This window comes from Geotrypetes seraphini, chromosome 8, assembly GCF_902459505.1.
Source record: "Geotrypetes seraphini chromosome 8, aGeoSer1.1, whole genome shotgun sequence".
Classification (NCBI taxonomy): Eukaryota; Metazoa; Chordata; class Amphibia; order Gymnophiona; family Dermophiidae; genus Geotrypetes; species Geotrypetes seraphini.
In genome coordinates this window covers 100,897,757-100,924,545 of record NC_047091.1, presented here as the reverse complement: position 1 = coordinate 100,924,545, position 26,789 = coordinate 100,897,757, and the positions used below count along the sequence as shown (strand labels likewise).

The window sequence follows — 26,789 nt, the reverse complement described above, 5'->3', positions numbered from 1 at the left end:
GGAAGGGCGGGGGGGGGGAAGGACTCTGAAAGCACTTGTGGAAGACAGAGGGGGGAGAAGGATGCTGAAAGCACATTGGGAAGACAAAGGGGTGGAGAAGGACGCTGAAAGGACATGGGGAAGACAAAGGGGTGGAGAAGGACGCTGAAAGGCCATGGGAAGGGCGGGGGGGAAGGACTCTGAAAGCACTTGTGGAAGACAGAGGGGGGAGAAGGATGCTGAAAGCACATGGGGAAGACAAAGGGGTGGAGAAGGATGCTGAAAGCACATGGGGAAGACAAAGGGGTGGAGAAGGACGCTGAAAGGACATGAGGAAGACAGAGAGGGAGAAGGACGCTGAAAGGACATGGGGAAGCAGAGGGGGGGAGAAGGACACTGAAAGCACATGTGGAAGACAGAGGGGGGAGAAGGACGCTGACAGGACATGGGGAAGATGGGGGGGAGAAGGACGCTGAAAGGAAATGGGGAAGAGAGAGTAGGGAGAAGACACTGGCAGGGAAGAAGACAGATGCCAGACTATGGGGGTGCGGAGAGAAGAAGATGGGTGCCAGACCAATTTGGAAGGGGGAAGAAAGGGAGAGGCACAGTAACAGAGCAAATGGAAGATGCAGAAGGAAGAGAGACAGTGGATGGAAGGAATTGAATGAGAACATGAGGAAAGCAGAAACCAGGCAACAAAGGTAGGAAAAGAATTATATTTCTTTTTTTTTATTTTGCTTCAGGATAAAGTAGTATATTAGTTGTGTTGATAAAAATTTATAAACATTAGAGGCTCTGGTAGAAACCCATTTGCAAAGTATGTATTCTTCCCAATTAATATTTTCAAATTAATAAAGTCTTTTTGCTTATTTGTAAATGGGTTTCTACCAGAGCCTTTAATTCAGTAGCATAATTAAATGAAATAACTATTTCTGAAGTTTATATGGACGGGCGGGGACGGAGGGGATTCCTCGCGGGGACGGGTGGGGACGGAGGGGATTCCTCGCGGGGACGGGTGGGGACGGAGGGGATTCCTCACGGGGACGGGTGGGGACGGGTGGGATTCCTCACGGGGACGGGTGGGGACGGGTGGGACTTTGGCGGGGACGGGTGGGGACGGGTGGGATTTCTGTCCCCGCGCAACTCTCTACTGTAGCCTTTGTAAACATTTGCTGCTGTGATTGTAGTTTGCCTTTTAGTTCTTTAACAATTTTATGCTTTTCTTCCAAAGTATATTTGCCATACTTAACATTATGTTTGGTGTCAAAATGACGACGTATATTGTACTCTTTCATCACCGACACTGTCTCATAACACAATATACACACTGGTTTGCCCTCACTAAGCACAAACATGTATTCATTTTCCCATTTGTCATTAAATTGTCTGCCTTCACCGTCAACTTTTCTTTTCCTGGACATTTTGGGATCAATATTGGCAGTAAAAGATGTAGTTTATTGGAAATCTGCGTTAGAATGAAAAAGTCAGTCAATAAATGCCTGGCTGGGTACAGATAGCAGATTCTGTTGCGATTTTTATGCCTACACTTTATGCCAGGAACTGGCAGCTTCTGCTGTGTATTTTTTTTACATAGTTCCCCCCCCCCCCCGACGTCCGATTCACCCCAAGCAGGACCGCTCGCACGCACCTGCACCCCCACCCCGAAGGACCGCCGACTCCCCGACTCCCAACACGATCGGGGCAAGAGGGAGCTCAAGCCCTCTTGCCCCCCCGACTCCCCGACACGATCGGGGCAAAAAGGAGCCCAAGCCCTCTTGCCCCGCCGATTCCCCAACTCCCCGACAATATCGGGCCAGGAGGGAACCCAAGTCCTCCTGGCCCTGGCGACCCCCCCCCCCCCCGCTAGTTGTTCGGGCCAGGAGGGAGCCCAAACCCTCCTGACCACGGCGACCCCCTACCCCCACCCCGCACTACATTACAGGCAGGAGGGATCCCAGGCCCTCCTGCCCTTGACGCAAACCCTCCTCCCCCCATCGACCGCCCCCCCCCCCAAGAACCTCCGACCCCCCTGGCTGACCCCCACGACACCCCCACCCCCTTCCCCGTACCTTTCTGTAGTTGTCCGGACAGACCGGAGCCAAACCCACCTGTCCGGCAGGCAGCCAACGACGGAATGAGGTCGGATTGGCCCATCCGTCTCAAAGCTCCGCCTACTGGTGGGACCTAAGGCTCCCGGGTCTATTCTGATTGGCCCAGGCGCCTTAGGCCCCACCAGTAGGCGGAGCTTTGAGACTTTGGGTTTGGCTCCCGTCTGTCCGGCCAACTACAGAAAGGTATGGGGAAGGGGGGTGGGGGTGTCGTGGGGGTCGGCCAGGGGGGTCGCGGGTCGGCTGGGGGGGGCAGTCGGAGGTTCTTGGGGGGGGCGGTCGATGGGGGGAGATAGATAGCAAGTACGGCCGGCGAGATCACAAGCCTCCTATGTCACCGCGCGTCATTGTGATGGAACGCAGCGGCGTGCAGTGATGACAGCGCGGTGCGGGCCACATTGCAAGGCCTGGCGGGCCGGATTTGGCCCGCGGGCCTTGTGTTTGACACATGTGCTCTAGAGGAAAGGAGGAATGGGGAAATATGATATAGATGTTTAAATACTTGAAAGGTATTAATATAGAAACAAATTTCCAGAGAAAGGAAAATGGTAAAACTAAAGGGCATTAATTGAGGATGAGGGGTCACGGACTTAAGGAGTAATGTTAGAAAATTATTTTTCATGGAGAGAGTGGTGGATGCCTGGAATGCCCTCCTGAGGGAGGTGGTGAAGATGAAAATAGTGATGGAATTCAAAAAAGCGTAGGATGAACACAAGAGGATCTCAAATTAGAAAATGAATGGTATAAAACAAACTAAGGCTGGTATGGGAAATCCTGCATGGTCTGTGTCCTATATATGGTGATTTGGTTTAGAATGAGCTGGGTAGGGCTTTAATGGGAGCTCCAGTGACAGGATGGTTAGAATAGGTTGGAGTAAACTTCAATGGCACATCCAGCATATGGAACCTAAAGATAGTACAGGGCAGACTTCTGTTTCTATTGTCCAGAAATATTAAAGAAAAAAAAAAACAAGTTAAGCATGAATATATAATGAGTTTGACAACTGGGCAGACTGGATGGATCATTCAGGTCTTTATCTGCTGTCATTTTCTATGCTAGTATGTAAAAAAGTATCTTTCACGACTCTATGCAAAGGAACCTTAATACATTCATTTGGTGATGCTTCAAAGCCAAGAAGGTCAAATAGTTCAAAATTAGGCTCTTGTTCCATTTTGATGGGCAAAGCCTGCTCCATCTTCATTACAAAGCCAATAAATTCTGATGGAGACTCATGGCATAGGATTCTTTTGCCGAGTATTCTGACAAGTCCTCATCTGAATGTTTGGAGATATCAGAGTCAGACTCCTAAAAGTATTCTTCTTCTAGGAGCGAGTTAGTGGAGTGTTGAGAGAAGTGTGGACTGTGCATTAAGATAGCAACCAATGGTCTGAGGCAGGAGATAACACTTCCACCAATGCATGTGTTGAGTAGATCCGTGCTGATTCTAATGCTCGACATTGGGAAGGAGTGCATGACCTTTGTCCTCAATTAATGTGTCAATGCATCCTTTGGCTGGGCTGAGGCAGGCACAGAAGCTTTTAAAGCCTGTGAAGATTGTGATTGCAGTAGGCCTGAAAGCATTTGTCTGAGCATAGCCCAGATCTCCTCCTGGAGAGATGGTGCCAGTACTGGAAGAGACATTAGAATGGAAGCAGTGGTTGTCAGAGCATGAGATACCTCAATGTTGAAGAATGCCTATAAGGATACATCATCTGTTTGGAAGGAGAGCAATCCTCTATGTGTTGACACTTACATCAAGGAAGTCGATGCTTGGGAGGATGCAGTGGTATGTCTAGAAGGGGAAGAATGCTTCTTAGCTTTCTTACATGCCATATCCTCTGAAGCTTGAGACATACTGTAAATGAAGATGTAGAGTTTTGTCTCTGTGAAGAGTCTGAAGCCCGATGCACTGGACAGTGCTGATGCACTCAGCACCTATGCCGATGAATGAGTCATAGAAGGCTGAGTATCAGGTTCCAAGTCCCCTGCCATGTGGTACCGAAAGTTTTTTCAAACTGAAATTTTCAGGCTTTGAGTGACCTCTTTTGCATACAGAGGCAGAGAACACAGCTAATGTTCCAATGTTCAGGACCCAGACCCAGAGCACACCAATTATGTGGGTCACAGCCGGAAATGGTCCAATTACAATCAAGGACATTTCTTAAGGCCACTCTACACCCTCTTTGGCATGAAAGGTTAAATGATAGATGCAAAGTCAAAGGAATCAATGGCCCAGGGAGTTCAAGTAACTAGGACGCCAAAAACAGAGGGAAAAAGGGCCTAGAGTGGTCCAAAGGTGAAAAATAAAAATTACTAAATGACTAAATGAACCGAAGTCGGGTAAAATACTAAAACATGATTATTAAAAAACCCCAATTAATTGTGAGGAAAATAATGAAAAATAAGTCCTGAAAGGCAAAAAATAAGGGCAAAGATTTGACAAGCTAAAGAAAGAACTGAAGACACAGCATCTCAATTCCAGAAAATGAAGAACTGATGGTCCTGCAAGCCAACATCAGGTGGTAAGGCATCAGCACTGCCAAAAATTTATAACTGTGCACTTGGTATTGTCTGTATCAGGTTCAGTGGATGATATCACCCACATGGTGAGAATATTATGCCTATTTGTCCCTAGAGAAAACTCCCTGAAAGCTTTCTCTATATAGATGCTTTTGAAAAATAACAAGAATAATTTGATAGATCAGTTCTCTTCCTCACAACCATTGTCCTGCTATGCACAAATACTGTCACATTTTAGACAGCTCTTAATCCCTCCCCTAATGTTTCTCCCCATTTATGTGCTTTTCTAGAAAATTGTAGTTCTTCCTTTTATCCTCCCCAATAAGTCTGACATGGGTATTGTCTGTTGTCTATATGTTTCAAGATGCCTATTTTTACATTGTAAATCGCTTAGAAATTTCATATAAGCGTTTTTATCAAATTTTAATAAAACTTGAACTAGTAACATGTAGAAACACTTTTACAAAACCCTTTAATGAAGTATTGAGGTAGCCTGTTTCCGCAAGTTAATTGTACATTAAATGCTTTTACATTAAATGCTTAACCCACTTTAATAAAAGGCCCCTTAGACTGTAAGCTCTCTAAGGCCTAGTATCTACCTACTTTGCTTGAATGTAAAATTTTGGAGTTACTACTGAAAAGACATGAGTTAAATTCAAAATTTTCTGTATTTCTACTCTCTGGATTTTTCTTTTTCTTCTTGAATATTAATGAGAAAAAATATTCTGCGCGTCCTCTCTCTCTGTGCCCAATACAATCATTGCTAGATCTCGCTCCTTATCTTACCATTTAGCTAGTAGCAGCTCACATTCCACAATGCGAGAACAGAAGGCATGGCCAAATAGGAAAATCTGAGAAGTGAACAGCTAGCCATACTAAAATTGGATCCTCTAAAAAAATTAGGTTATTGAAGGCAGCTAGTGGTTTCTAGTGCCAGAGTTAAGCTGGCACAGTTCTATCACAGGCCAGCAGAAGATAGGCGAAAAAGCATGCAGAGGGATTCAGGAGTTGCTTTGTCTATGTGAAGGTGAGAGGATAGGACTGCTTTTGTTTAATAATATAGTGTTTAAGCTTAATTATAGATCAAAGCGGGGTATAAAGAAATATAAAAACAAAATACAATGCAGAAAAATACACCATTGTAGTGACAGGAGAGACCTCAACGTCATTCATACCAAATACAAATTATTCCATGTCATTCAGACTGCTGATGGGAAACGCTGCCAATCAACTGAGTGCCAAAATGAATATTAATAAATACTTCCATCTTGTACATCAGTATTAAAAGCATGACTAAAGAAAAGAGTTTTAAGTAACACTAAAAGTCTTAAAATTCTCTTCCAATCGAATATAGGTGGAGAATTTATTCCATAAAATTGGGGCATAATAAAAGAAAGCTCGAACTAGTTATATCCCATCTTGCTCTCTTCAAAGAGGGGATAACTAATCTACAATCGTCTGATCTTAGAACTCTACTGGGGACATAGGGAATGGTCAGTAAATGGAGGCAATCTGGAGTTGAGAGTAAAATGCTTTATGAGTTAAGAGTTAAAATTTTGAACTTGATCATTTGGGCTATAGGTAGCCAGTGGTATTGTAATGAAAATGTGATATGATCATATCTTCTTTCCTTACCTAAAAGTCTAAGGGCTATATTTTGAAGGGTTTGTAAACATTTTATACTAGTATTAGAAATTCCAGCATAGACCATGTCACAGTTGTCAAGTCTTGAGACTAAAAACGCATGAGGGGATGAAAACATTTTTCTTTAATGTTTGATAGATCTTTAAAGTCAAACTATGAAAGCCTTTTTTGATGACTTCTGAGATATGGTGATTAAAAGTCAATTCAGAATCTACCATAACCCCTAAATAATTAAACTTTGATACAGTAGGAATCTGTTTGCCCAAGAGCATTGGAGCAATGTTAGGTTTAAGTTTAAGTTTATTAGGATTTTCTAAGCGGTTTTACAATCAGGTATTCAAGCATTTTCCCTCTCTGTCCCGGTGGGCTCACAATCTATCTAACGTACCTGGGGCTATGGAGGATTAAGTGACTTGCCCAGGGTCACAAGGAGCAGTGCGGGGTTTGAACCCACAACCCCAGGGTGCTAAGGCTATAGCTTCAACCTCCGCGCCACAAGATATGAGAGTAAGCTGGTGTTCAGTTAACCAGCAATGTAGCCACTATACATTTTTAAGCTCAAGACAGATAACATTAAAGGATCAATTTTCACAACAATAAGAATGTTATCAGCGTAACAATAAACTAACCCCAAATTCTTGAATACCTGTTAGCAATGGGGTAATAAAAATACTGAACAGAATCAGTGAAAAGAAGAGCTCTGTGGAACCCACAAGAAAGCCAATAGTTTTTTTTTTAAGTAGTAGAGCCAGAAATAATAGAATAAGTCCTGTTTGTGAGAAATAATTTGAACAAATTCAAGACTGTTGATGATACACCTAGGAATGACAGCCTTTGTAATAATAGATCTTGATTGACCAGATAAAAGATGAAGCTAAATCTAATAAAATGGTGACAGCAATGCTACCATTATTGAGAAGTTTGTAAGCTTCATTAAAAAAACAGCTAACAATAGTTTCTGTGATGTATCCTGCTTGAAAACCTGATTGTCTTGGGTGTACAATGACAGAATAGATTCTTACCTCGTTAATCTGGGTTCTGTTAGGACACACAGGAGTTCATACTGTAGCTGTTGATCCCCATTTCCCGCAAACTGCAGAAGGATTACTACTACTACTATCCATTCAGTCATGTCCAACCCTTGGATACTACTCTGTAGGCCAGTGAGAGGAGCATCAGGATGAGAATCTAGTCCACTTCTGGGAATAGCAGAGTCTAGTCGAGACTTTCCGAGAAGCCTCCAACACCTCCCTGACCGACTGAGACACGGGGGGCAGAAGTCAGGGAGACAGAAACCAAGCAGTCAGATGTAGAGATTGAAGATTGGGATGTAACAGTGAACCCCGACTCTGAGATAGCAGAGAGGGAAACACAGGCAGAAGCAGAGGTTCCCTGACACTGAGTTGAAGTAGTAGGGAAAACCAAGGCTGGCGGGGCCACCGAGGAGCAATCAAGATCAGAGTGGCCCTCACCGATTTCAAATGAACCAGCGTCCTCAGAATCAGAGGAAAAGGCGGGAACGCATAGAGGAACTTCCCCTCCCAATCGAGGAGGAAGGCATCGGCCTCGAGACGGTCCGGGGAGTATATCCTTGAGCAGAAGAGAGGCAGTTTTTGTTTGTCGGATGAGGCGAACAGATCTATCTGGGGAGTCCCCCATGTGTCGAACACCTGTCGCAGGACCTGCGAATGCAGGGACCACTCGTGTGGCTGGAGGAGGCGGCTGAGCCTGTCCGCCAGACAGTTTTGCTCTCCTTGTATGTAAACCGCTCGAAGGAGGATGTTTTGGGAGACCGCCCATTCCCAGAGACGCAGAGCTTCTTGGCAGAAGGACCATGACCCCGTCCCTCCCTGCTTGTTTACGTAGTACATCGCCACCTGGTTGTCTGTGCGGATGAGAACCACCCGGTGTTGGAAGGTTGCGCACCGGGGGCAAGTTTCTGTCAGATGATCGGCCCCCAGGCAAAGGATGCACCAGCGATGCGGGTCTGTGATCGATAGTAGAAGCTCGCACCTGGTGCACTTTTTAAAGCCAGTAACAGGCCGGGACATAGAAAAAACAGGCGACCGCGGCCTATCAGGCCACGAGGCCGCGACGACCCGGGAGCCCCCGGGTCGCGAATTAAAGCGCGTTAAACGCGATGAGCAGGAAAAAAGAGAAAAAATAACTATACGCACAGCGACTTTTAAAAATTATAAAACAACAATAAATCGTGGTGCAAAGAAGGCACTTGGGGCAGAGCTAAGAAAAAACGTGTCTTCTTAGCACTGCGGAAAAAAACGAACTGGAGACCACGAGGAGGGGATGCGCCCTCTAGTGGAGCAGGAGGCACGCATGTGTGGTGCAGCACAGCAAGCTTGAATCTTCAATCAAGTTTGCTTGAAATGCTGTCCGCATAGGGGCTCCGTAGATGACGTCACCCACATGTGAGAATATCATGCCTGCTTGTCCTGGGATAACAGGGCTGTTAGAGCCAAACGCAGAAATAAAATAGCAATTTTAGGGTTTTAGAGGAGGGGAACCCAAGTACTAACCCCAGAAACCACTAAAACTCAAACTCCAGACCCCTCCCCCCTGATATTTCCCATAGCTAATAATGGGAGTATTCATTGTGACTTTTGGTGACTGTTTATCTGAATCAGCCTGGCTGTAAGGAAAGGATTTTTGCCTCTGAAATTGCTTAGACCTCAAATGGTGAAGCAAGTCTTCTGGCTACCGGCCAGCCAGCCCCCAACCATCGTCTCCCATCCCAAGGATTCTTCACACAGCGATAGGTGGAGAAATTACACAGCCGGCTCCCTGATACCCCTAAGATTCTTACACAGGGGCCACACAGCCTGCGCTCAATCCTCTAATCAAATCAGCAGGAGAGCTGCTCCCAGGGGGATGGACCCCAAGCTCCTGAAAGAACCCAAAGCAGGCTAGTTCTAAAGGCACACTGTGAGATTGGCCAGGGAACTGTAGTCCTCTCAAGTAGAACTGTGTTCTTTCCCTGGCAGAATATGCCCGAACAGGGGACCTCAGAGTACCGAAGCCACAAAGAATTTCAAATATCCGATGAACCCCCCTCCCAAAAAAATAAAGAAAAACAGAACAGAGCAAAACACACCTTCTGAGTTCGCTTGCAGAAGGAATAACTGAGGAGGGAGGAATTACAAGTTCCTAAAGAGATATCTACAAGAGATTCCTTGATAGATTTCTGTCATTCCAAGCAGGCAAATTGAATAAATGTCTAACCACCCTCATTTCAAATGCACCTTCCTACCAAACCTTCAGGAAATCAATTAAAACCTATCTCTTTGATAAATTTATCTGACTCCCTTCCTGCCTTGTTGTATCTCTGATATGACTCCAGATATACCTGACTACTCTTGACTCGCTAATGTAATTTGAAAGTCTTTTCTGTAACATCGCTGTCTGTGTACAATCTCTTCATCTGTAAACCGCTCTGAACTGCTGTGGTACTGCGGTATACAAAAATAAAGTTATTATTATTATTATCCTTCTGCAGTTTGTTTGAAATGGGAATCAACAACTACAGTACAGACTCCTGTGCATCCACACCATATTTCTTTTTCAATAAAGTTAAGAAGCTGTTCAAAAACTATTTGTTCTATAACTTTCCCAGGAAAACACAAGTTAGAAGTAGGCCTATAATTCTCAAACACCATAGGATCGGCTTTGGTTGATTTTAGATCCAGGGTAATAATAAGCATGTTTCCAATGAATAGGAAGTAGTCCTGCATCAAGACTTGAATTATTCATTTGTAGAAGTAATGAAAGTAACCCATGTCTATTCATTTTTTAACAAAGATAATGTCATAAGATCATGCAATCTACTATTTCTTTTTATACGAGAAACTATTTTGAAAGATGCAGTAAAGAACATGATTCAAAGGTGGCTAATTTAGATCAGATAAAGGCCATGTGGAGTCTTATTGATCGGAAGAAACTGTCATGGCTGAGAAAGTTGCTTTAAGATGATATCTTGCTTTCAAAAAAATCCCTAAAGCAATTGGAGAGTGAGAAGCATTAGTCTTATTTTTTCAGTAAGGGTATTAAAGATGGATAAAAATCATCTTGGATTCACTGTATTAGCACAGTTATTGATCAAGGAGCTGAAACAATTCTTTACAGATTTTAACTGAATGTTGGCATTCGATATGGCAAAACTGATGTTTCAAGAGAGACAACCCTTCATGATCTAGTTTTTGAAGCCATTAATTTTTTTTTAAGAGAAAACTACATCTTCCTTTATAAAAGTAGAAAAGAAGAATTGGTTGAGTTTATTCTGCTTGACATTATAGTATGTGGTCACTCAAAATAAAATCCATCTAAAGATGTCCAAGGAATTGTAATGTATCACACTCAACCATTCTGACCACTTAGAGATTAACAACACCACATTTCTCTTAACTCCCCAAAACATGGGAGCAAACAAGCAGGTCCCACTCAAACTGAACCAGCAGAAGGCACTGATGTTCTTTAAAAGGATCAGAAAGTTTACCCATTAGTTTCACTAACAAGTTCACAACAAATGGAAAGGGGACAGGGATTGGGACTTGTATACCGCCTTTCTGTAGTTATACAACCACACTCATAGCAGTTTATATACAGGTACCTCAAGCATTTTCCCTGTCTGTCCTGACGGACTCACAATCTTTCTAATGTACAAGAGGCAGTGGATTAAATGACTTTCCCAGGGTCACAAGGAGCATCAAGGGGTATGAACCCACAACCTCAGGATGCTGAGGCTGTAGCTCTAACCATTGCATCACAATCAGAAATAGGGCAGACTGTACCACAATCAGATATTTGAAATTCAACTCCCAATAATTATCACACAAAGTCCTCCAGTCTCTGGAAAGCAAGAACCTACAATTTTGCATTTTTCCATGATCGTGCAATAGTAGGCAATTGGGACAACTCGGGTCAAGTGACATTATCACAAAACTCTGGGTGGAAACAAAATGGTAAATTTAGGAAACAAAAACAAAACAATTTGAAAGCATTTCAGCCTAAAGTAGGTGTTTGATATTTAAAAATCATTCATCCCCCTCCCCCCATTACCATGTACAAGTGAGGGGTGGGAGAAGGGGATACCATATTTTCAACTTGGATTCTAGCAGGCTGGGATACCATTGATTAGCCCCATATAAGAATTACTCAGATAGGAGGATGCATCACATTCCATGTTTTCAGATAATGCCATAGATACTTCCACAAAAGATTGACACAATCTTTCAACAACCCTCTGTCGTCAATACCAAGACTACTATTAGAACAGAAAACTGCAGAACTACACATATATGCACAATAGAACAGTCTCATTTATATCTGTCAACACCAGTTTGACCTTGTGAATTGATTTTCATATAGGTGATTATCAACTCTCTCACAGCATATGCCTTCTTGGGGAGAGGAAGGAAGCTTAGCAATGACATTTTGCAACCAAAATTTAACACACATCAAAACTAAAACTATTTAAAAATAAATCTAAGTAGAGAAAATACCCAAATAAGGTTACTGAATGCTTAAAGATGCAAGCTTTCATATTACTAGTGTCCTGTATTCAGGTTTGACATGAGGTAGCCTTAGAAAAGGTCTCTTGTTTTAACTAATTTAAAAATTATAATATGATATTACAATTATGAGATTAAAGAGAAAAATATTTATACAAAAAGAATAAAAAGCTCCTTCCAGGAGCCAAACAGTACTCCCAAGCCATATTAACTCTTTCCTCCTAATTTAACATTTTCTCTATCACCCTTCTCAGTAAGATTCCTTCGCATGACACCTTTGTTCTATCTAGCTATAAAATTCAGAGCCAGTTTAACAGGATAATTGCAAAGCTCTTCTTTCATCTATTCCTAGTAACTATACCTCTTAATATAAGGCATTTCAAATGTATATAATACATAAAAGTTTATACTTAGAAGTAATGGCAAGGGGCGGTGTAATAAAAGCTTGAAATAATGTTATAAAAATACTACCAAATTGTACTGAAAGCTACAGCTAGTCTGTGGTTGGTAGGACTGCATGTCTGAAACCCATTTTCTGGAAGGAGATGAACCTTGGGGGTGAGACAAGGTGGCTTCAGTCAGCAGCTGAAATATTTCACTCAATGGGCAGATATGGCACCCAACAGAGGGCCTTTGGCCAAGCCTATGAAAAATAGATCTTGCCTCCAAAAAAGCAAGTACTCCTTTGGCAAGTTGGTGACATATTGACTCAAAGGGTTCACAGACTAACAAAAACCCATTTCTGCAATAATTCATTGGTCTCAGGATACACTCACATGCCAGCAAAGGCATTTATTCATCCCACGCTAAAATGGAGATTCATTATGAGGGACAAAAGAAGTGATCACCACCACCTATATAACACACCACTTCCATTCAGTTTGCTGTATGGCAACTACTGCATGAGTATTTGAGCCTTACAAGACAAATCTCCAAATTCAAAATAAAACTGACAAGAGTCAAACTAGATCATTTTATGCTGCACTGCTTCATATTGGTGGGAGTCATTTTTTGGCAATATCATATTTTATCTTCAATAGTAAAATACATTCATGCTTACAAAAATAATCCCCCAGTTGTTAATGAGCTAGCTTATGATATTGATCTGACCACTTTATTAAACATTGCTACTTTCTTTAGCAACTATTCCAGTTTCAGGAAATTCTATGCCACCGCATCCTCTCTCTCATTAAAGAAGCAACATAAGGTGATGATCCAAAACGGCTTTCCTTATCTTGTACCCAGTCCTACATGGTGCTTTCTGCGACAGCATCCAAAGTGCCAAGTGGTGCCATCTTGAAAACAAGAATTGGCAAAAAGACTGCATTTCACCTGCATTGTAACAATGACAGACATGGAAGCTGGCCCATGTGTGATTGGTATCATTCATGAATAGCTAAAGGAATGCTGTTTTTGGCACACAGCTAAGGAATCCTTCCACAATGAAAGATGTTTAATCTTTAAATGGCAAATTTGCTTGTATGTAGCGGCAGAAGGCACCCAGAACCCCAAGAGCTGAATGTCTAAACGCAGACTAACTAAATGCATTAGAACACCAATCTAGCAGCAAATGTGTATATATATATATATTTTTTTTAAGATTCTCAAGAGTTGCAGAGTACTATAAAGAGGTCAATGTGCAGAATGGAATACTATAGTGTCTCTCTTTTGCAAGAGATAAGACAGAGTTTCTGGATAGCCCCTTACTGCTATTCCAAGTTTGATTTGAGTAAAAGTTAAGAAATAAGTTGTCCTTTCACAACCTTGTTTACTGCCTGAGATAGTTGTTTCCTGTATTTATCAGCCACTGAAGAGCTATAATCTGCTACACGTTATTTTTCCACCCCCACAGATGCTGCTCACTGTGAGGTAATGAAACACAGGTTAAAAAAAAGTACTAAAATTTAGCACACATTTCCTTTACTTACATTTTCAAAAAAAGTCAGCTCCCAACACAGTAAGCAAATCGTATGCAAATGCATCAGGAATTAAACAAAACAAAACAAAAAAACCCACACACACTAAAAGATAAATGGGGCACATAAACGAGAATAAAAAGGTAGGCCAAGCCCAGCATAATTTTGTATGTTGGTCAGGTTACTTAAAAAATGGTAGTTAAGTTAAAATGTGCACTAACATTACTACCATTTTTAATATTTAAAAAAAAAAAAAAATCCTGCAGGCTTCCTAGTCTAGCTCAGGATCCTTAATGCAGAGGGACTCTGCCTAGGAGTAGTGCTCTAGACAAAGTCCACCTTGAATACTTCAACAAAATGATCATACACTAAGGCATCACTTCAGTTTGGCCTTGCTAATTCGTATATTGACTCTGCCCTATGCATTTTCCACAGCTGCAAATGTTGAGTTTGTAAGCTGTAAAAGCATACCTACTTTTTGAAGAGACAGGTGAGTCAGACAGCCAAAAGGTCCTTGTTGGGGAAAGGCAGGACACCAGCATTCCTTGCAACTGCAGATCTCTGGAGCTCCTACATAGTTGTGCCACTGGCCAGCCAGCTGGCTGTTTCACTCGAGTGGCCATACATTCCAGAATTGCTCAGGGTGTTGCTTAGCAGGTTACGGGCCCTGCCTGATGCTTCGTCATAATGGCAGGAAACCCTCAAGTATTCCTTTCTTAACTACACTTAAGAACGTAGTAACATTTTCTTGCCTTTTAACCATATGAACAGATGTTCAAATTGGATTCAAAAATTATTAACTACTGGAACACATTAGTGGAAACAGCTCATGGCTGCCTAAATTCTTCCCTCAGTGTGCTTTGCACAAGATAAATGAGGGAGGTAGAAAGCATACCACCTATGCCTAATGACTGCATATACCAGATTTTAGTCAATGATGTTCTGATGTGCATATCTGGTCTGCAAAACCATGAAGAAAAGGAGGAAATGCCCAAAACAGAAGTCCCCAGAATTTCAAAACACCAACCTGCACATTTCTCCTAGGCATGCTACTGGCTGAATAAAGTAATCTTCTACATAACTTCATTTGAAGAACTGGTGAATCCTATCCAATCTCCCTGCCTCTCTAGTACCATCAGCACATACAACACTTTTAAGGATTAATCTGATCATCTGGGGTAAAAAAAAAATCAATAATAAAACCAAATTAAAGACTTAAGGGTAATACAGAACAAACTTGCTAACACACCACTCAAGCAGAATCCTACTGTATTATTGAGTTTAAAAAATAAACAAACAAAAAAAAAAAACCCCGTCTTGCAAACAGTCCAAATTAACTCATGCTCACTCTCCAGTAGAAGCATAAACTTTCTGCCTCAAACTAACACTGTACAAACACTCTTGTTAACTGGCTCACATGCTAATTTTACATTAAAAAAGGCATTTTACTACCAGGCATTTTAAATTAAGAACTAATAAGAAATCATCTCTTCAGCTTCTCTCATCTGAATTCAGATGCCCTCACCTCCCATACCAAGCATCAAATTATCAAATTTCACAGCAGTCAGAACTATTAATGCAGAGTATTTCAAAACATCTGTCTCTCCACAAATGGGTTCCCTGCGTGCTCCAGGATGAACCATTATGGCGCTTCTGGGTCTATAGCAAGTCCAAATTGGTAGAATTTTTAATCCATTCAGGAATCAGTTTATATATAAAAAGAAAAAAATAAAATAAAATGTCAATTGGTGGAAAATAATGTCTGTTGATCTGCAGGTTGTGGTCTCTGCTCCCAGTTTTAGTTTGGACTGCCAGAGTTTCCTGCTCCTTATTGGAAAAGGTTTACGAAGTGCAAAAAGTGGCAAGGAGAATGGTCTTTTGTTTTTTTTTGTGTTTGTTTTAGGCTGCATATGTTTTCCTGTCCCAGTCTCAGTGTTCATGGCGGCCATTTATTTTCTCGCCCATCTGCTCCAGAATGTCAAGCATCTCTTCAATGATCGCCTGAAGGGCCCGGCCCAGTTGTTCTCCTGAATATGGTTTTCCCAGAGGTGGGACATGAACAAAAGCAGATCTGCCACGGCTCTGATACAGCGAAGTGTAGTAGGTAAAATCACATAGGTATCTAAGAGTGCAAGAGAATACAAAATGTTAGTTTCCTTCTCAAAAGACTTTTCTTTCTTTTTAAGACAACAGCCATTTATGTTGTGAAAGGCCAAAGTATATATACCATATATACTCAATATAAACTGAGAATTCACGAGAGCCATTCAGGAACCCGCTTAGCGCCGAGCACCAGCGCCAAAACGCGCTCCCGTTCAGTACCATTCAGCAGCTGAAGCTGGAACTCAAGGCATGGCAGCAACCAACCGGGGTAGCAGCGGGGCAGGAATGTGGAAAGCTCGCTCCTGCCCGCTACACCACTGGACCACCAGGGATTCCAGCGGCAGAGGAGTTACGATGGACAGGGAAGGGAGGGGAGACATGGTGGAGGGCCTGGGAGGGAGGGAAGAGGGCTGGGTGCAGATTCTTGACAGGTGAGGGGGGGGCACTGGGTGCAGATCCTGCCAGGGCAGGGCACTTGAATATTAAGCTGCCTGACTTATATTCAACTATGTTTCCACTATGGCAGGGACAAAGTAACCAAGGAGTCAGAAAAATTTTTAGCTGAAGAAAAGAACTGACTCTGTGTATTAACACACCTCAAGAGCAGAAACTGCTATGCAAAAATTTGCTCAGAGAAATGTAACTCTAAAGAGGGAGAGGAAACCCCCTCTTGGACGAAAGAGTTTTATCTTCCAATCATTGCTTAATAAATGCAAAAGCAATTCCCACTCAAGGGTGCGAGTAAGTAAAAAACTGAACTGAATAAAGCTCTTAATAGTAATGTATGCTTTCAAAAACTTCCAAAAACTTTCAAACAACTTCAATTCTTGCATTTAGGTTGACACTGGACACTTTACAATCATGAGGTTGAAAAATGAAGATACTTATCAGGGTCCCGACGCGGCCCCGTTTCAGTAACTGCTTCAGGAGACCCCGTCTGATTAAAGCTGAAAAGGGTAACAACCATAAGACAATTCCAAAAAAGTGTCTGAAATACAAGAACAATCTCGTTAAAATGCAATAGATATGGGCTAGAACACTCAAAAGCCACAAACCCTTGCATATCTCATGAAAAACTTGTTATGGTGAACATATGAGCCGTATACGCACCGCAGTGCAAGAAGCCCCCCTGGTACAACATTGGCAAGTTAAACACCATGCCATAACTGATTTGAGATTCACAGTTTTGGATCATTATAATAATGTCAGGGGAGGTGACATTGCCCGTGCATTGTGGAGAAAAGGAACAGAAATGGATCTACGATCTCAATACTCTCCACCCACAAGGTCTCAACAATGAGATCGAGTGGGCAGCTTTCCTTTGATTATGTCTGGCACTCGTGATTTACTTTTGGAGTTTTTTGCTTTTTTGTAATTTTGTGATGTCATCACGTTCTGCACGTCTGGTTTCCCGCCTTTTTGCCGGTTTAAATACGGCCGCGGGTGCCGGCGTTCTGTGTTGCACAGAGAGGTTTCATCTCAAGAACGGTACGTACTGTATTGTGCTCCTGTCCTTTTTTGGCTAGCTACAAGTTTTTCATGAGATATGCAAGGGTTTGTGGCTTTTGAGTGTTCTAGCCCATATCTATTGCATTTTAACGAGATTGTTCTTGTATTTCAGACACTTTTTTGGAATTGTCTTATGGTTGTTACCCTTTTCAGCTTTAATCAGACGGGGTCTCCTGAAGCAGTTACTGAAACGGGGCCGCGTCGGGACCCTGATAAGTATCTTCATTTTTCAACCTCATGATTGTAAAGTGTCCAGTGTCAACCTAAATGCAAGAATTGAAGTTGTTTGAAAGTTTTTGGAAGTTTTTGAAAGCATACATTACTATTAAGAGCTTTATTCAGTTCAGTTTTTTACTTACTCGCACCCTTGAGTGGGAATTGCTTTTGCATTTATTAAGCAATGATTGGAAGATAAAACTCTTTCGTCCAAGAGGGGGTTTCCTCTCCCTCTTTAGAGTTACATTTCTCTGAGCAAATTTTTGCATAGCAGTTTCTGCTCTTGAGGTGTGTTAATACACAGAGTCAGTTCTTTTGACTTATATTCAAGTCAACCATTTTTCCTCCTTTTGAGGGGAAAATGGGGGTCTCGACTTATATTTGAGTATATACAGTAATTACTTTTAAACTGGAGATCTTCAGACTTTTACATCAAGAAAAAGGATACGCTAAGCTGTGTGGGATATCTCCATTGGTGTTCCTGCAGGTAGGGGGAGGTGCTATAATGATATGCTCATGACTGAAAGCATGGTTATCATAGCACCTGACACCACCCCCCCTCCATAGAAAGCTGGCAGAAAACACCTGAGAAGCTTGAAGCTGCTTAGAGGAATGTTGATAGTTCCTCATACAAAAGGGGTTTTTTGTTTACGTTTTTTTTAATCACTACACATTTCTTGCATTCTGCTGTCTAAAACATACATGTCAAAATGAATTATGTAGAACTTTGTTCTTTCATATTGTGAGTATAAGGTATGTAGTGTAGATCTGAGAAAATCATAGAAAAATTCAAAATGTAATTGAGAATAAGAAACAAAACAAAAAGGTATTTGTTGCATAAGCAATCATACCCTTTGACTCAATACCTGGTGAAAGCCCATTTTGCAACAGCAGCAGCCATGAGTTCAGAAGGATGGTGAGTTTTGGTCTATTCCTCACAGAAAAGCTTAAGCTCTTTCATGTTGGCTGGGATCATCTGTGGCCTATAGTTTTCAAGTCTTGCCATACATTTATCTGATATGAGTTAGGTCAGGGCTTTGATTGGTCCATTTGGGAACATTTACTTTTTTCTTACTAAGTCACTTCATTGTTGCTTTTACTTTGTGCTTAGAAATCCTTATTCTTCTGAATGGTAAATTTTCTTCCCAGTCCCAGGTCTATGGCAAAGCATCTACTTTTCTCTCTGCCTTCACAAGCCTCCTTACCTGTATTGCTGCATAGCATCCCCACAACATAATGCATCAACATGCTTTACTATAGAAATAGTGGTAGAACTGGAGTTTGCAAAAAGGGGCCCCAGCAGCAGACAGATTATGTCACAGAAACAAGACTGCTTCCCTTCCCTCTGGATCTCCAGTGTTACTTATGCCCATTAGTGACAGTCAACATGATACCTACTTTCTCCTGGATAGACTGGAAATCCATGCAAATTACTGGGGTCTGAGTGTACACTGACTGCTGTGTACAATTTTGGAGGCCGCATTACCGCAAAGATGTGCTGAGACTTGAGTCGGTCCAGCATATGGCCACCCGGATGGTCTCGGGGCTCAAAGATCTCCCATATGAGGAAAGGCTGAAAAAATTGCAGCTATACTCACTCGAGGAACGCAGAGAGAGGGGGGGACATGATCGAGACGTTCAAATATCTCACGGGCCGTATAGAGATGGAGGAGGTTATCTTCTTTTTCAAAGGCCCCACGGCAACAAGAGGGCATCCGTGGAAAATCAGGGGCGGGAAACTACACAGTGACACCAGGAAATACTTCTTCACCGAGAGGGTGGTTGATCACTGGAATAATCTTCCATTACAGGTGGTTGAGGCCAGGAGCGTGCCTGATTTTAAGTCAAAATGGGATCGCCACGTGGGATCTCTTCACAGAGAAAGGTAGGGGAGGGTTATTGGGGTGGGCAGACTTGGTGGGCCGTGGCCCTTATCTGCCGTCTATTTCTATGTTTCTATGTTTCCATCTGCTGTCTCCATGCTTTAAATCAGTGAATCGCAAATTGTGTGCCGCGGAGAGATTCCAAGTGTGTCGCCCGGGATTGATGGACATGTTGTATATAGCAGTGATTCCCAACCCTGTCCTGGAGGAACACCAGGCCAATCGGGTTTTCAGGCTAGCCCTAATGAATATGCATGAGAGAGATTTGCATATGATGGAAGTGATAGGCATGCAAATTTGCTTCATGCATATTCATTAGGGCTAGCCTGAAAACCGAATTGGCCTGGTGTTCCTCCAGGACAGGGTTGGGAACCACTGGTATATAGTGTGTCAGCGCCTCTCCTCCTCTCTATCCCCACATGAACCTCGTCTCGTTTTTCCTGAGCTCGGGGCCATGTCTAAAGAGCCTCTGAGCATTTACGGGGGTCGAGACATGGCCCCGAGCTCAGGGAAAACGAGATGAGGTTCGTGTGGGTGTACCACAGATAAACATTTGCTCCATTAGTGTGCTGGAGCAAAAATGGAACACTGCCTTAGATAAATATGATGGGGTGTGTGTGTGTGGGGGGGGGTTGGAAAAGGAGAAAATAGACAAAAGAGGTAAGAAGAAATGCAGGTCTGGTATTGTTTTCATCATCATCTGGGAAAACATGGAATTTAAAGTGTAAAAATGGAGTCATACTGGATACGTTTGGAAAGCACTAAATGCTGTATGTGTTTTGTCCAATAAATATTGCTCAGCAGCAAGATGAAAAGTTCTCATAGTAATACAACAGATGATAGAAGATACCATACAGACCATCCCAGTCTGCTCAACAAGGAAGCCAGAGCTGCACCTGCCACTCCATGCATGCTATACTCTTCATGATCAAATACTGGAATCATTAACAGTGCTAATACTCAACCTTATAATCACTGACAAATATATTAAAATGAACTGTATTCAATTTCTTGCATGGGATCCTGCTGTTGCTCCCTCACTGCACACTGAAGGAGCAAACACTGGATTTACAGCAGGGGTGTCAAAGTCCCTCCTCGAGGTCTGTAATCCAGTCGGGTTTTCAGGATTTCCCCAATGAATATGCCTGAGATCTATTTGCATGCACTGCTTTCATTGTAGGCTAATAGATCTCATGCATATTCATTGGGGAAATCCTGAAAACCCGACCAGATTGCGGCCCTCGAGGAGGGACTTTGACACCCCTGATTTACAGTATTAGCTGTGCCTAGTTAACAAGTAATTCTTATAGCAGCTCTGAAAAAGGCCACACACACTTTGGAGTAAACCACCCCCAACTGATAGAGAGATAAATGGGAAAGAAAAAAAAATAAATTCAGAGAGTTGGAGAGGACAGAGTGAAAAGCAAAACCAGTCAGAAAATCGAGGGCATCCAGAAAAAGCTGTATTATCCTCTCCTCATACCTGCCAGCATCCTTGGATATAGTAACTGCAACATCCAGCCCAGACGCTGTGACTCTTTCACAGACAGCATCCATGTCAATTATTGAATCTATGCATTCGGGGCCACCATCCACACAACAGTGAGACCCTGGGCAGAAGAGGCAGTTGTCCAAGCCTCTGTATCCTACATTATGTCCGCATTTTTCCAGGGTCACAGTTGTGGCCATGCCTGACACTCCTACATGAACCACCAACTACAAAAGGAACAAAAAGAAACCATAATTATGAAGGAAAAGGAAAAAGGTTGAGCTAAACATCTGACAGTTACCGAATACCTGCACCAATTTAGTTTGAAGCAACACTGGAATAGGGTATTCACTGGGTATTGAAGAACTGACAAGGACTTAATTTACCTAAAATCATTTGATACGCATGTACTGTTAACACAGATATCTGAAACTTATGGTTAGAGCAGTGTATCGTAAACTGTGTGCCAAGGCACACTAGTGTGCCTCCTGCGATTCCAAGTGTGCCATGGCACACTGAGAAGGAAGAGAAGCGTTGGCAGCTGACTTGCCTCTCGCTGCAAGGAACCTCCTATAGGGCCAGAGGTTCACGGGCTGGGCTGGTGCTGTATCTTCCTGCTGCTATCGTGCTTCTCTCTGCGCACCCCCCACCTCCCTCTTACAGACAGCATCTTCCTGCTGCCATCACGTTTCTCTCCGCACGCGCACCCTCCCCTCCCTACAGGTAGCATCTTCCTGCTGCCGTCGCATTTCTCTCTGCACCCCCTACCCCTGACCAGCAACGGCAGCTCCGTGTGCCTTTTAACTTGGTCACACAGCTGCCGCTAGGATTAATTTAGACACGGTTTCATCGGGGAGCCTCGGGGCCTTTGCTAGGCTGGCTGGCATCATCGAAACGGGCTAGCCTAGCAAAGGCCCCAAGGCTCCCGGATGAAACTGCATCTAAATTAATCCTAGCGGCAGCTGTGTGACCAAGGTAAAAAGCACACCGTGAGTTGCCGCTAGAGACATGACAAGTACTGCTGGACAAGGGAGGAGAGAAAGGGAAATAGGGGAAGATGGAAGGGAGAAGGGGTATTGCTGGACATGGGGAGAGGAAGAGGTGCTGCTGGACAAGGGGCAGGAAAAGGGAAGGGAGAAGAGGTGCTGCTGGACCTGGTAGAAGGGGAGGGAAAGGAAAGATGCTACACACCGGAGGGGAAGGTGAGATGGTGAGAGTCCACCCGGTCCTGGGCGCACCAATATTGGAAGGCCTTCCACACTTTAGCGTAAGCCGAAATCATGGATAACTTCCCAGACTTGAGAAGAATTATCAACCACCATAGCAAAATATCCTTTGCGCTTAAGGTTGCACGTTTGAAGAGCCATGCCATAAGAGTAAAGTAACCCGGATCCTCCATGGACACTGGACTCGGTGGGAGGAGGTTCAGATGGGCACTCAGCCAAAGGCTGCAACTCCTGCGAAGGACGCATCAGATCTGCGTACCACAGTCTGCGGTTCAATCTGAAGCCACTAGAATGATCCATCGAATGACAAAGCTGAACATCAGCCTAGGAGGAAAGACATACAAGAGAATCCCCTGAGGCCACTTTCTTGTTTCTTGCTGTGGCCATGAAGTCGAAGTGGATCCAGAAACTGTCTGCTGAATAAGTCTACTTGAACATTGTCTACTCCTGCTACATGTGCTGCTGTCCATGCTAGGAGATGACGTTCCACCTAAAGAAAAAGAAGGTGTGATTCCTGAGCCATAGGAGTGCTCTTTGTCCCCCTCTGGCAATTTGACATAGGCTACCACTGTCATATTGTCGGAGAAGACCCTGACCGCTTGGCCCTCCAGAGTCTTCTGTAATCTCATCAGAGCTAGCCGAATGGCTCTGAGCTCCAACCAGTTGCTTGACCATTTTCGCTGAGAGGGCGTCCAACTCCCTGAGCAGGAAAACGGTTCTAACGGGCTCTCTAGCACCATGATTCAGGAGGCAATTTGTAGTGGAACATCCCTGTGGAACGATTGGAGAAGCCACCAGGCCATGCTTGCTTGGGCTTCCAGAGTGCAAGGTAGATAGGCTAACAAGGCATCCCTGCGCAGAGCCCAGCAAGAGAGCAAAGCATGCTGAAGAGGACACATGTGCGCCCTCACACAAGGAACCATATCCAGCATGACAACCATCGATCACAGAACTAGAAGATAATCCCATGCCGACGGAGCCGGCCGCTCTAGAAGCGAAGAAATATGGGTATAGCCCACAGCCTTATAGAAGAGAACTCCCAGTCATTCCAGCGACTGTGTGGGTGTTAGATGACTCTTCCTGAAGTTGACAATCCAGCCCAGGGCCACCATGCATCGTCCCTCGGCTAAGAGGGAGCTCTGATCAGCCAGTCATCCAAGTAAGGGGAACCTGGAGACTCATCCTTCACAGGTAAGCCACCATGGCAACCATCACCTTGGTGAAGGTCTGGGGCACTGTCACTAGCCTAAAAGGCAGAGTGAGAAATGGTAATGCAGTTCCAGAACATGAAACCACAAAAATTTGCGGTGGGCCCTAAAATATGGGAATGTGCAAATATGCCTCTGTGAGATCCAGAGAGGCAAGAAACTCTCTTGGGGCCACTGCTGCAATGATCGAATGCAGTCTCCATATGAAAGCGTGGAACCTTGAGAGCCACATTCACGTGATGAAGATCCAGAATAGGCCTCCAATCTCTGGAGCTTTTCTTTGGCACGATAAAGTTTAAAGAGTATTTGTCTGAGCCCAAGTATTCAGGCAGTACCGGCTCTATAGCTTGCATATCCAGCAAGCGCTGAATGGTGGCTTGAACCTTGAGTGCCTTGTCCGGGCTACCTGTAGGAGAATCCACGAACCAATCTGTCAGAGGCCAGGCAAATTCCAGCTTGTAGTCTGACCGAATAATGTCCCAAGACCCACTGGTCAGACGAAATGCACATCCAGGTGGGAAGAAATGCTGAGAGCTAGCCCCCTATCTAAAGAGAGACATCCCTCAACCTGTGCTTTTTTGGCAGAGCACGCAGAACGGGAGGTAGAAGGCTGGGAATGCCCATAGCCAGTATACCATCTTTGGGAGCCCTGTGAAAGTCTGTGGCATGGCACTTGCATACCATCAAGATTACCGTAAGCCATGAAAATTAGAATGACCAGAATTCCTGGAGGGTCTGTTATCAGGCAGAGCCTTAGGGCGACAGTCCATTACAGAATCCATGAGGTCATCCAGACCTTTGCCAAACAATAAGTGCCACTTAAAAGGCAGGCTATTCAAAGTAGCCTTGGAAGTGGAATCACCAGCCCACTATCTGATCCAGAGCATTCTGCGGCCAGAGATGGAGTACGCCGACACATTTGCCAAAACTTGCATAAGGTCATACAATGCATCAGCCATATAATCTGTCCCAGCCAAAGGAAGCTGATGAGGGGGAACCACTGCCTCCAGTGTGCGCAGCCGAGAGACAGGCGCATGCGACAAAGTTTCTTAAGGATCATATCCACATAGCGGTCCTGCATATCCTCTAACACTCACAGGGGAGAGAGATGCATTTAGTCACCTATGCCACCAAAGAATCCACCCTGAACTGACCCAAAGGTATTGACATTCTTGTGCCAAGGGATACAATTGTAACACAGCTCTAGCAATTTTCAGAGCACCCTCCAGAGAGCCAAACTGCTCCGAGACCAGAATGCTCATATTACATACTAACATAATAGATGACGGCAGATATTAGGGTGCCAGGGAAAGGTAGCAAACTGCAAGCACACACCACAAAGCCAGGAGGAGGAGTGGACGGAGTCGGCTGAGTGACCAAATTGAACTACTGCAAAGATTCAGAAATAAGGTCCGGCAAAGCTGCAGCCTTAAATAAAAGTGCAGGACCGTGGATTATCCCCAGGCTCCAAAACCCTGGAGGGATCCACAGATCCAGCATACATTCCCTGATGTTTGGAAAACGATACACCTGCAAATAAGGAGTTAGCAAGGAAGTCATCTGCATAAGAATAACCCAGATCAGAGTCAGGCAGCTCAAGAACAGCAGCAGGCTGAGTCGAGGACATCTTCAAAAGAACAATGCCACTGAGATGCAGCGGCAGATTGGGACTGCACAGGAGGAGAACACTGGTTCTGAGATTCAGACTACAAAAATTTTGTAAATTCAGAAAAAGTTTCCGGCTCTTGGGGCGTACAGTCATCCTAAGGTGACTTAAATTTGCGTTTCTTAGGATGCGTAGTGTCCGCAGCCAGACGAACAGAATTACCAGCCATGCCAAACCCTGAAAGCAACAAAGGCTGCTCCACCAGGCTAGCTGAGCATTAGGTCACCTGCTTCAGTAGGGGACATGCTAAGCCAAACACTGCGCCCCCCCCCCCCCCCCAGCTGCACCACATGGCACATGAACCCTCTAAATCCTGGCAAGAATCCACATGAGGAGTGTCCAAGGACTCCATCCCAGCAGGTTTCTTGGCAAAATTTGTAGTTTGGAAGAAGCGGGGAGTTTAAGACAAAAAAAAAGATCATTAAAAATCCAAGATGGCCGCCATCAAAAAATTTGCACTAAAATTGTGATATTTTTCACACTTCCCAACTCTAAAAACAGCAATTTTAGGAATTTTTCAGGAGGGGATCATCAAGAAACACTGAAAACCCCACTTTCCAATCTCCCCAATTCCTCTAACAGCCTGTCAGGATCTGTACTTTAGCCTGCTTTCAGCTCTCTCACAGTAGCTGGGTGAGAAAACTCATTGCCACAATGCAGGGAATGCTGATCTTCGGGCTGTCAGTCAGACCAATGGATGTGCACTGGGACAGGCGGAGGCGTGAAGACAAAGCCAGTACACTGCGAGATACCGTCAAACCTCATAATGGCACCTAACAGCCTGCGCTCGACTCCTGCTTAACAGTAGGTGAGACCACTTCAGGGACGGCCCTGAGCTTGAGAAAACTATGCAGGCTGGCTTACAGATACCCAGTGGGATTGGCCTGTCATCTACAGACCGAAGTACGTGAATTCACAAGCAGGCAGAGCTTCAAAATTGCTCCAAGCACCAAATTACCCGAAAAAAGGATGAAATTACATTGAATTAAAAATAAAATGAGGAGAACAGAACAAACATTTCTGCAGGCACACGTGCAGAAGGAAAGAACTGTAAGTGGAGCTAGAGAATCCAGTGAAGTACAACAGAGGCAGAGTGAAAAATCTGGAGTGGATTCCTTCTGCAGGAGCATGTGACCATAGGGAAATAAAATGCTAAGCGCACTCTTACCACCGTGTTCCCTAATCCCTGATCTGTAGGTCAGTGGTCGGCAGGAGTACACATGCGCGACATCAGGACGCCTTTGGTTCCGCGGGCCTCTCAAGCAGCGGCGGTGGCAGGGATGGCAGAAACGTTAATGAGGCGGCTGTCGGCTTCAGGCGCACGCGGTGGCTGTCGGCACCTGCAGGCCGCCGCAGCTTCAGGCGGCTGTCGGCTTCAGGTGCGCGAGGCAGCTGTCGGCACCTGCAGGCCGCAGCGGCTTGAGGCGGTTGTCAGAGGAGGGCAGAAGTAAACAGAGGTAAGGGGTGTTGCTGGACAGGGGAAGAGGGCTGATGGACAGGGGGGGCAGAAAAAGGAAGGGAGGCATACTGTTGGACAGGGGGAGCAGGAAAGAGGTGCTGCTGGACAGGGGAAGAGGTGCTGATGGACAGGGGGGGAAGAAAAAAGAAGGGAGGCCTACTTTTGGACAGGGGGAGCAAGAAAGAGGTGCTGCGGGGGAGGTAAAACAAAGGAGAAGGGCTGCTGCTGGATAAGGGGAGCAGTGAAGGGGTGGTGGTGGACACAGGGGAGGTAAAAGGAAGGGAGAATGGACAGGGGGAGCAGGCAAGGGGTAGTGGTGGACAGTCAAGGAAAAATAAAGA

General features: G+C 44.2%; 1 protein-coding gene across 1 annotated transcript in view; it reads right to left on the bottom strand.

Annotated features, from left to right (window-relative positions):
* Nucleotides 1-15,517: 15,517 nt before the first annotated feature.
* The window catches only part of PGPEP1 (pyroglutamyl-peptidase I), a 64,440-nt gene continuing 53,168 nt past the window's right edge, over nt 15,518-26,789 (bottom strand). Inside the window, exons 4-5 of the mRNA XM_033956003.1 lie at nt 20,884-21,116; nt 15,518-15,811 (exon numbers count right to left, since the gene is read on the bottom strand). Coding sequence (XP_033811894.1) covers nt 15,619-15,811; nt 20,884-21,116 — 426 coding nt within the window. The 3' untranslated portion in view covers nt 15,518-15,618. The remainder of the gene's footprint in view (nt 15,812-20,883; nt 21,117-26,789) is intronic.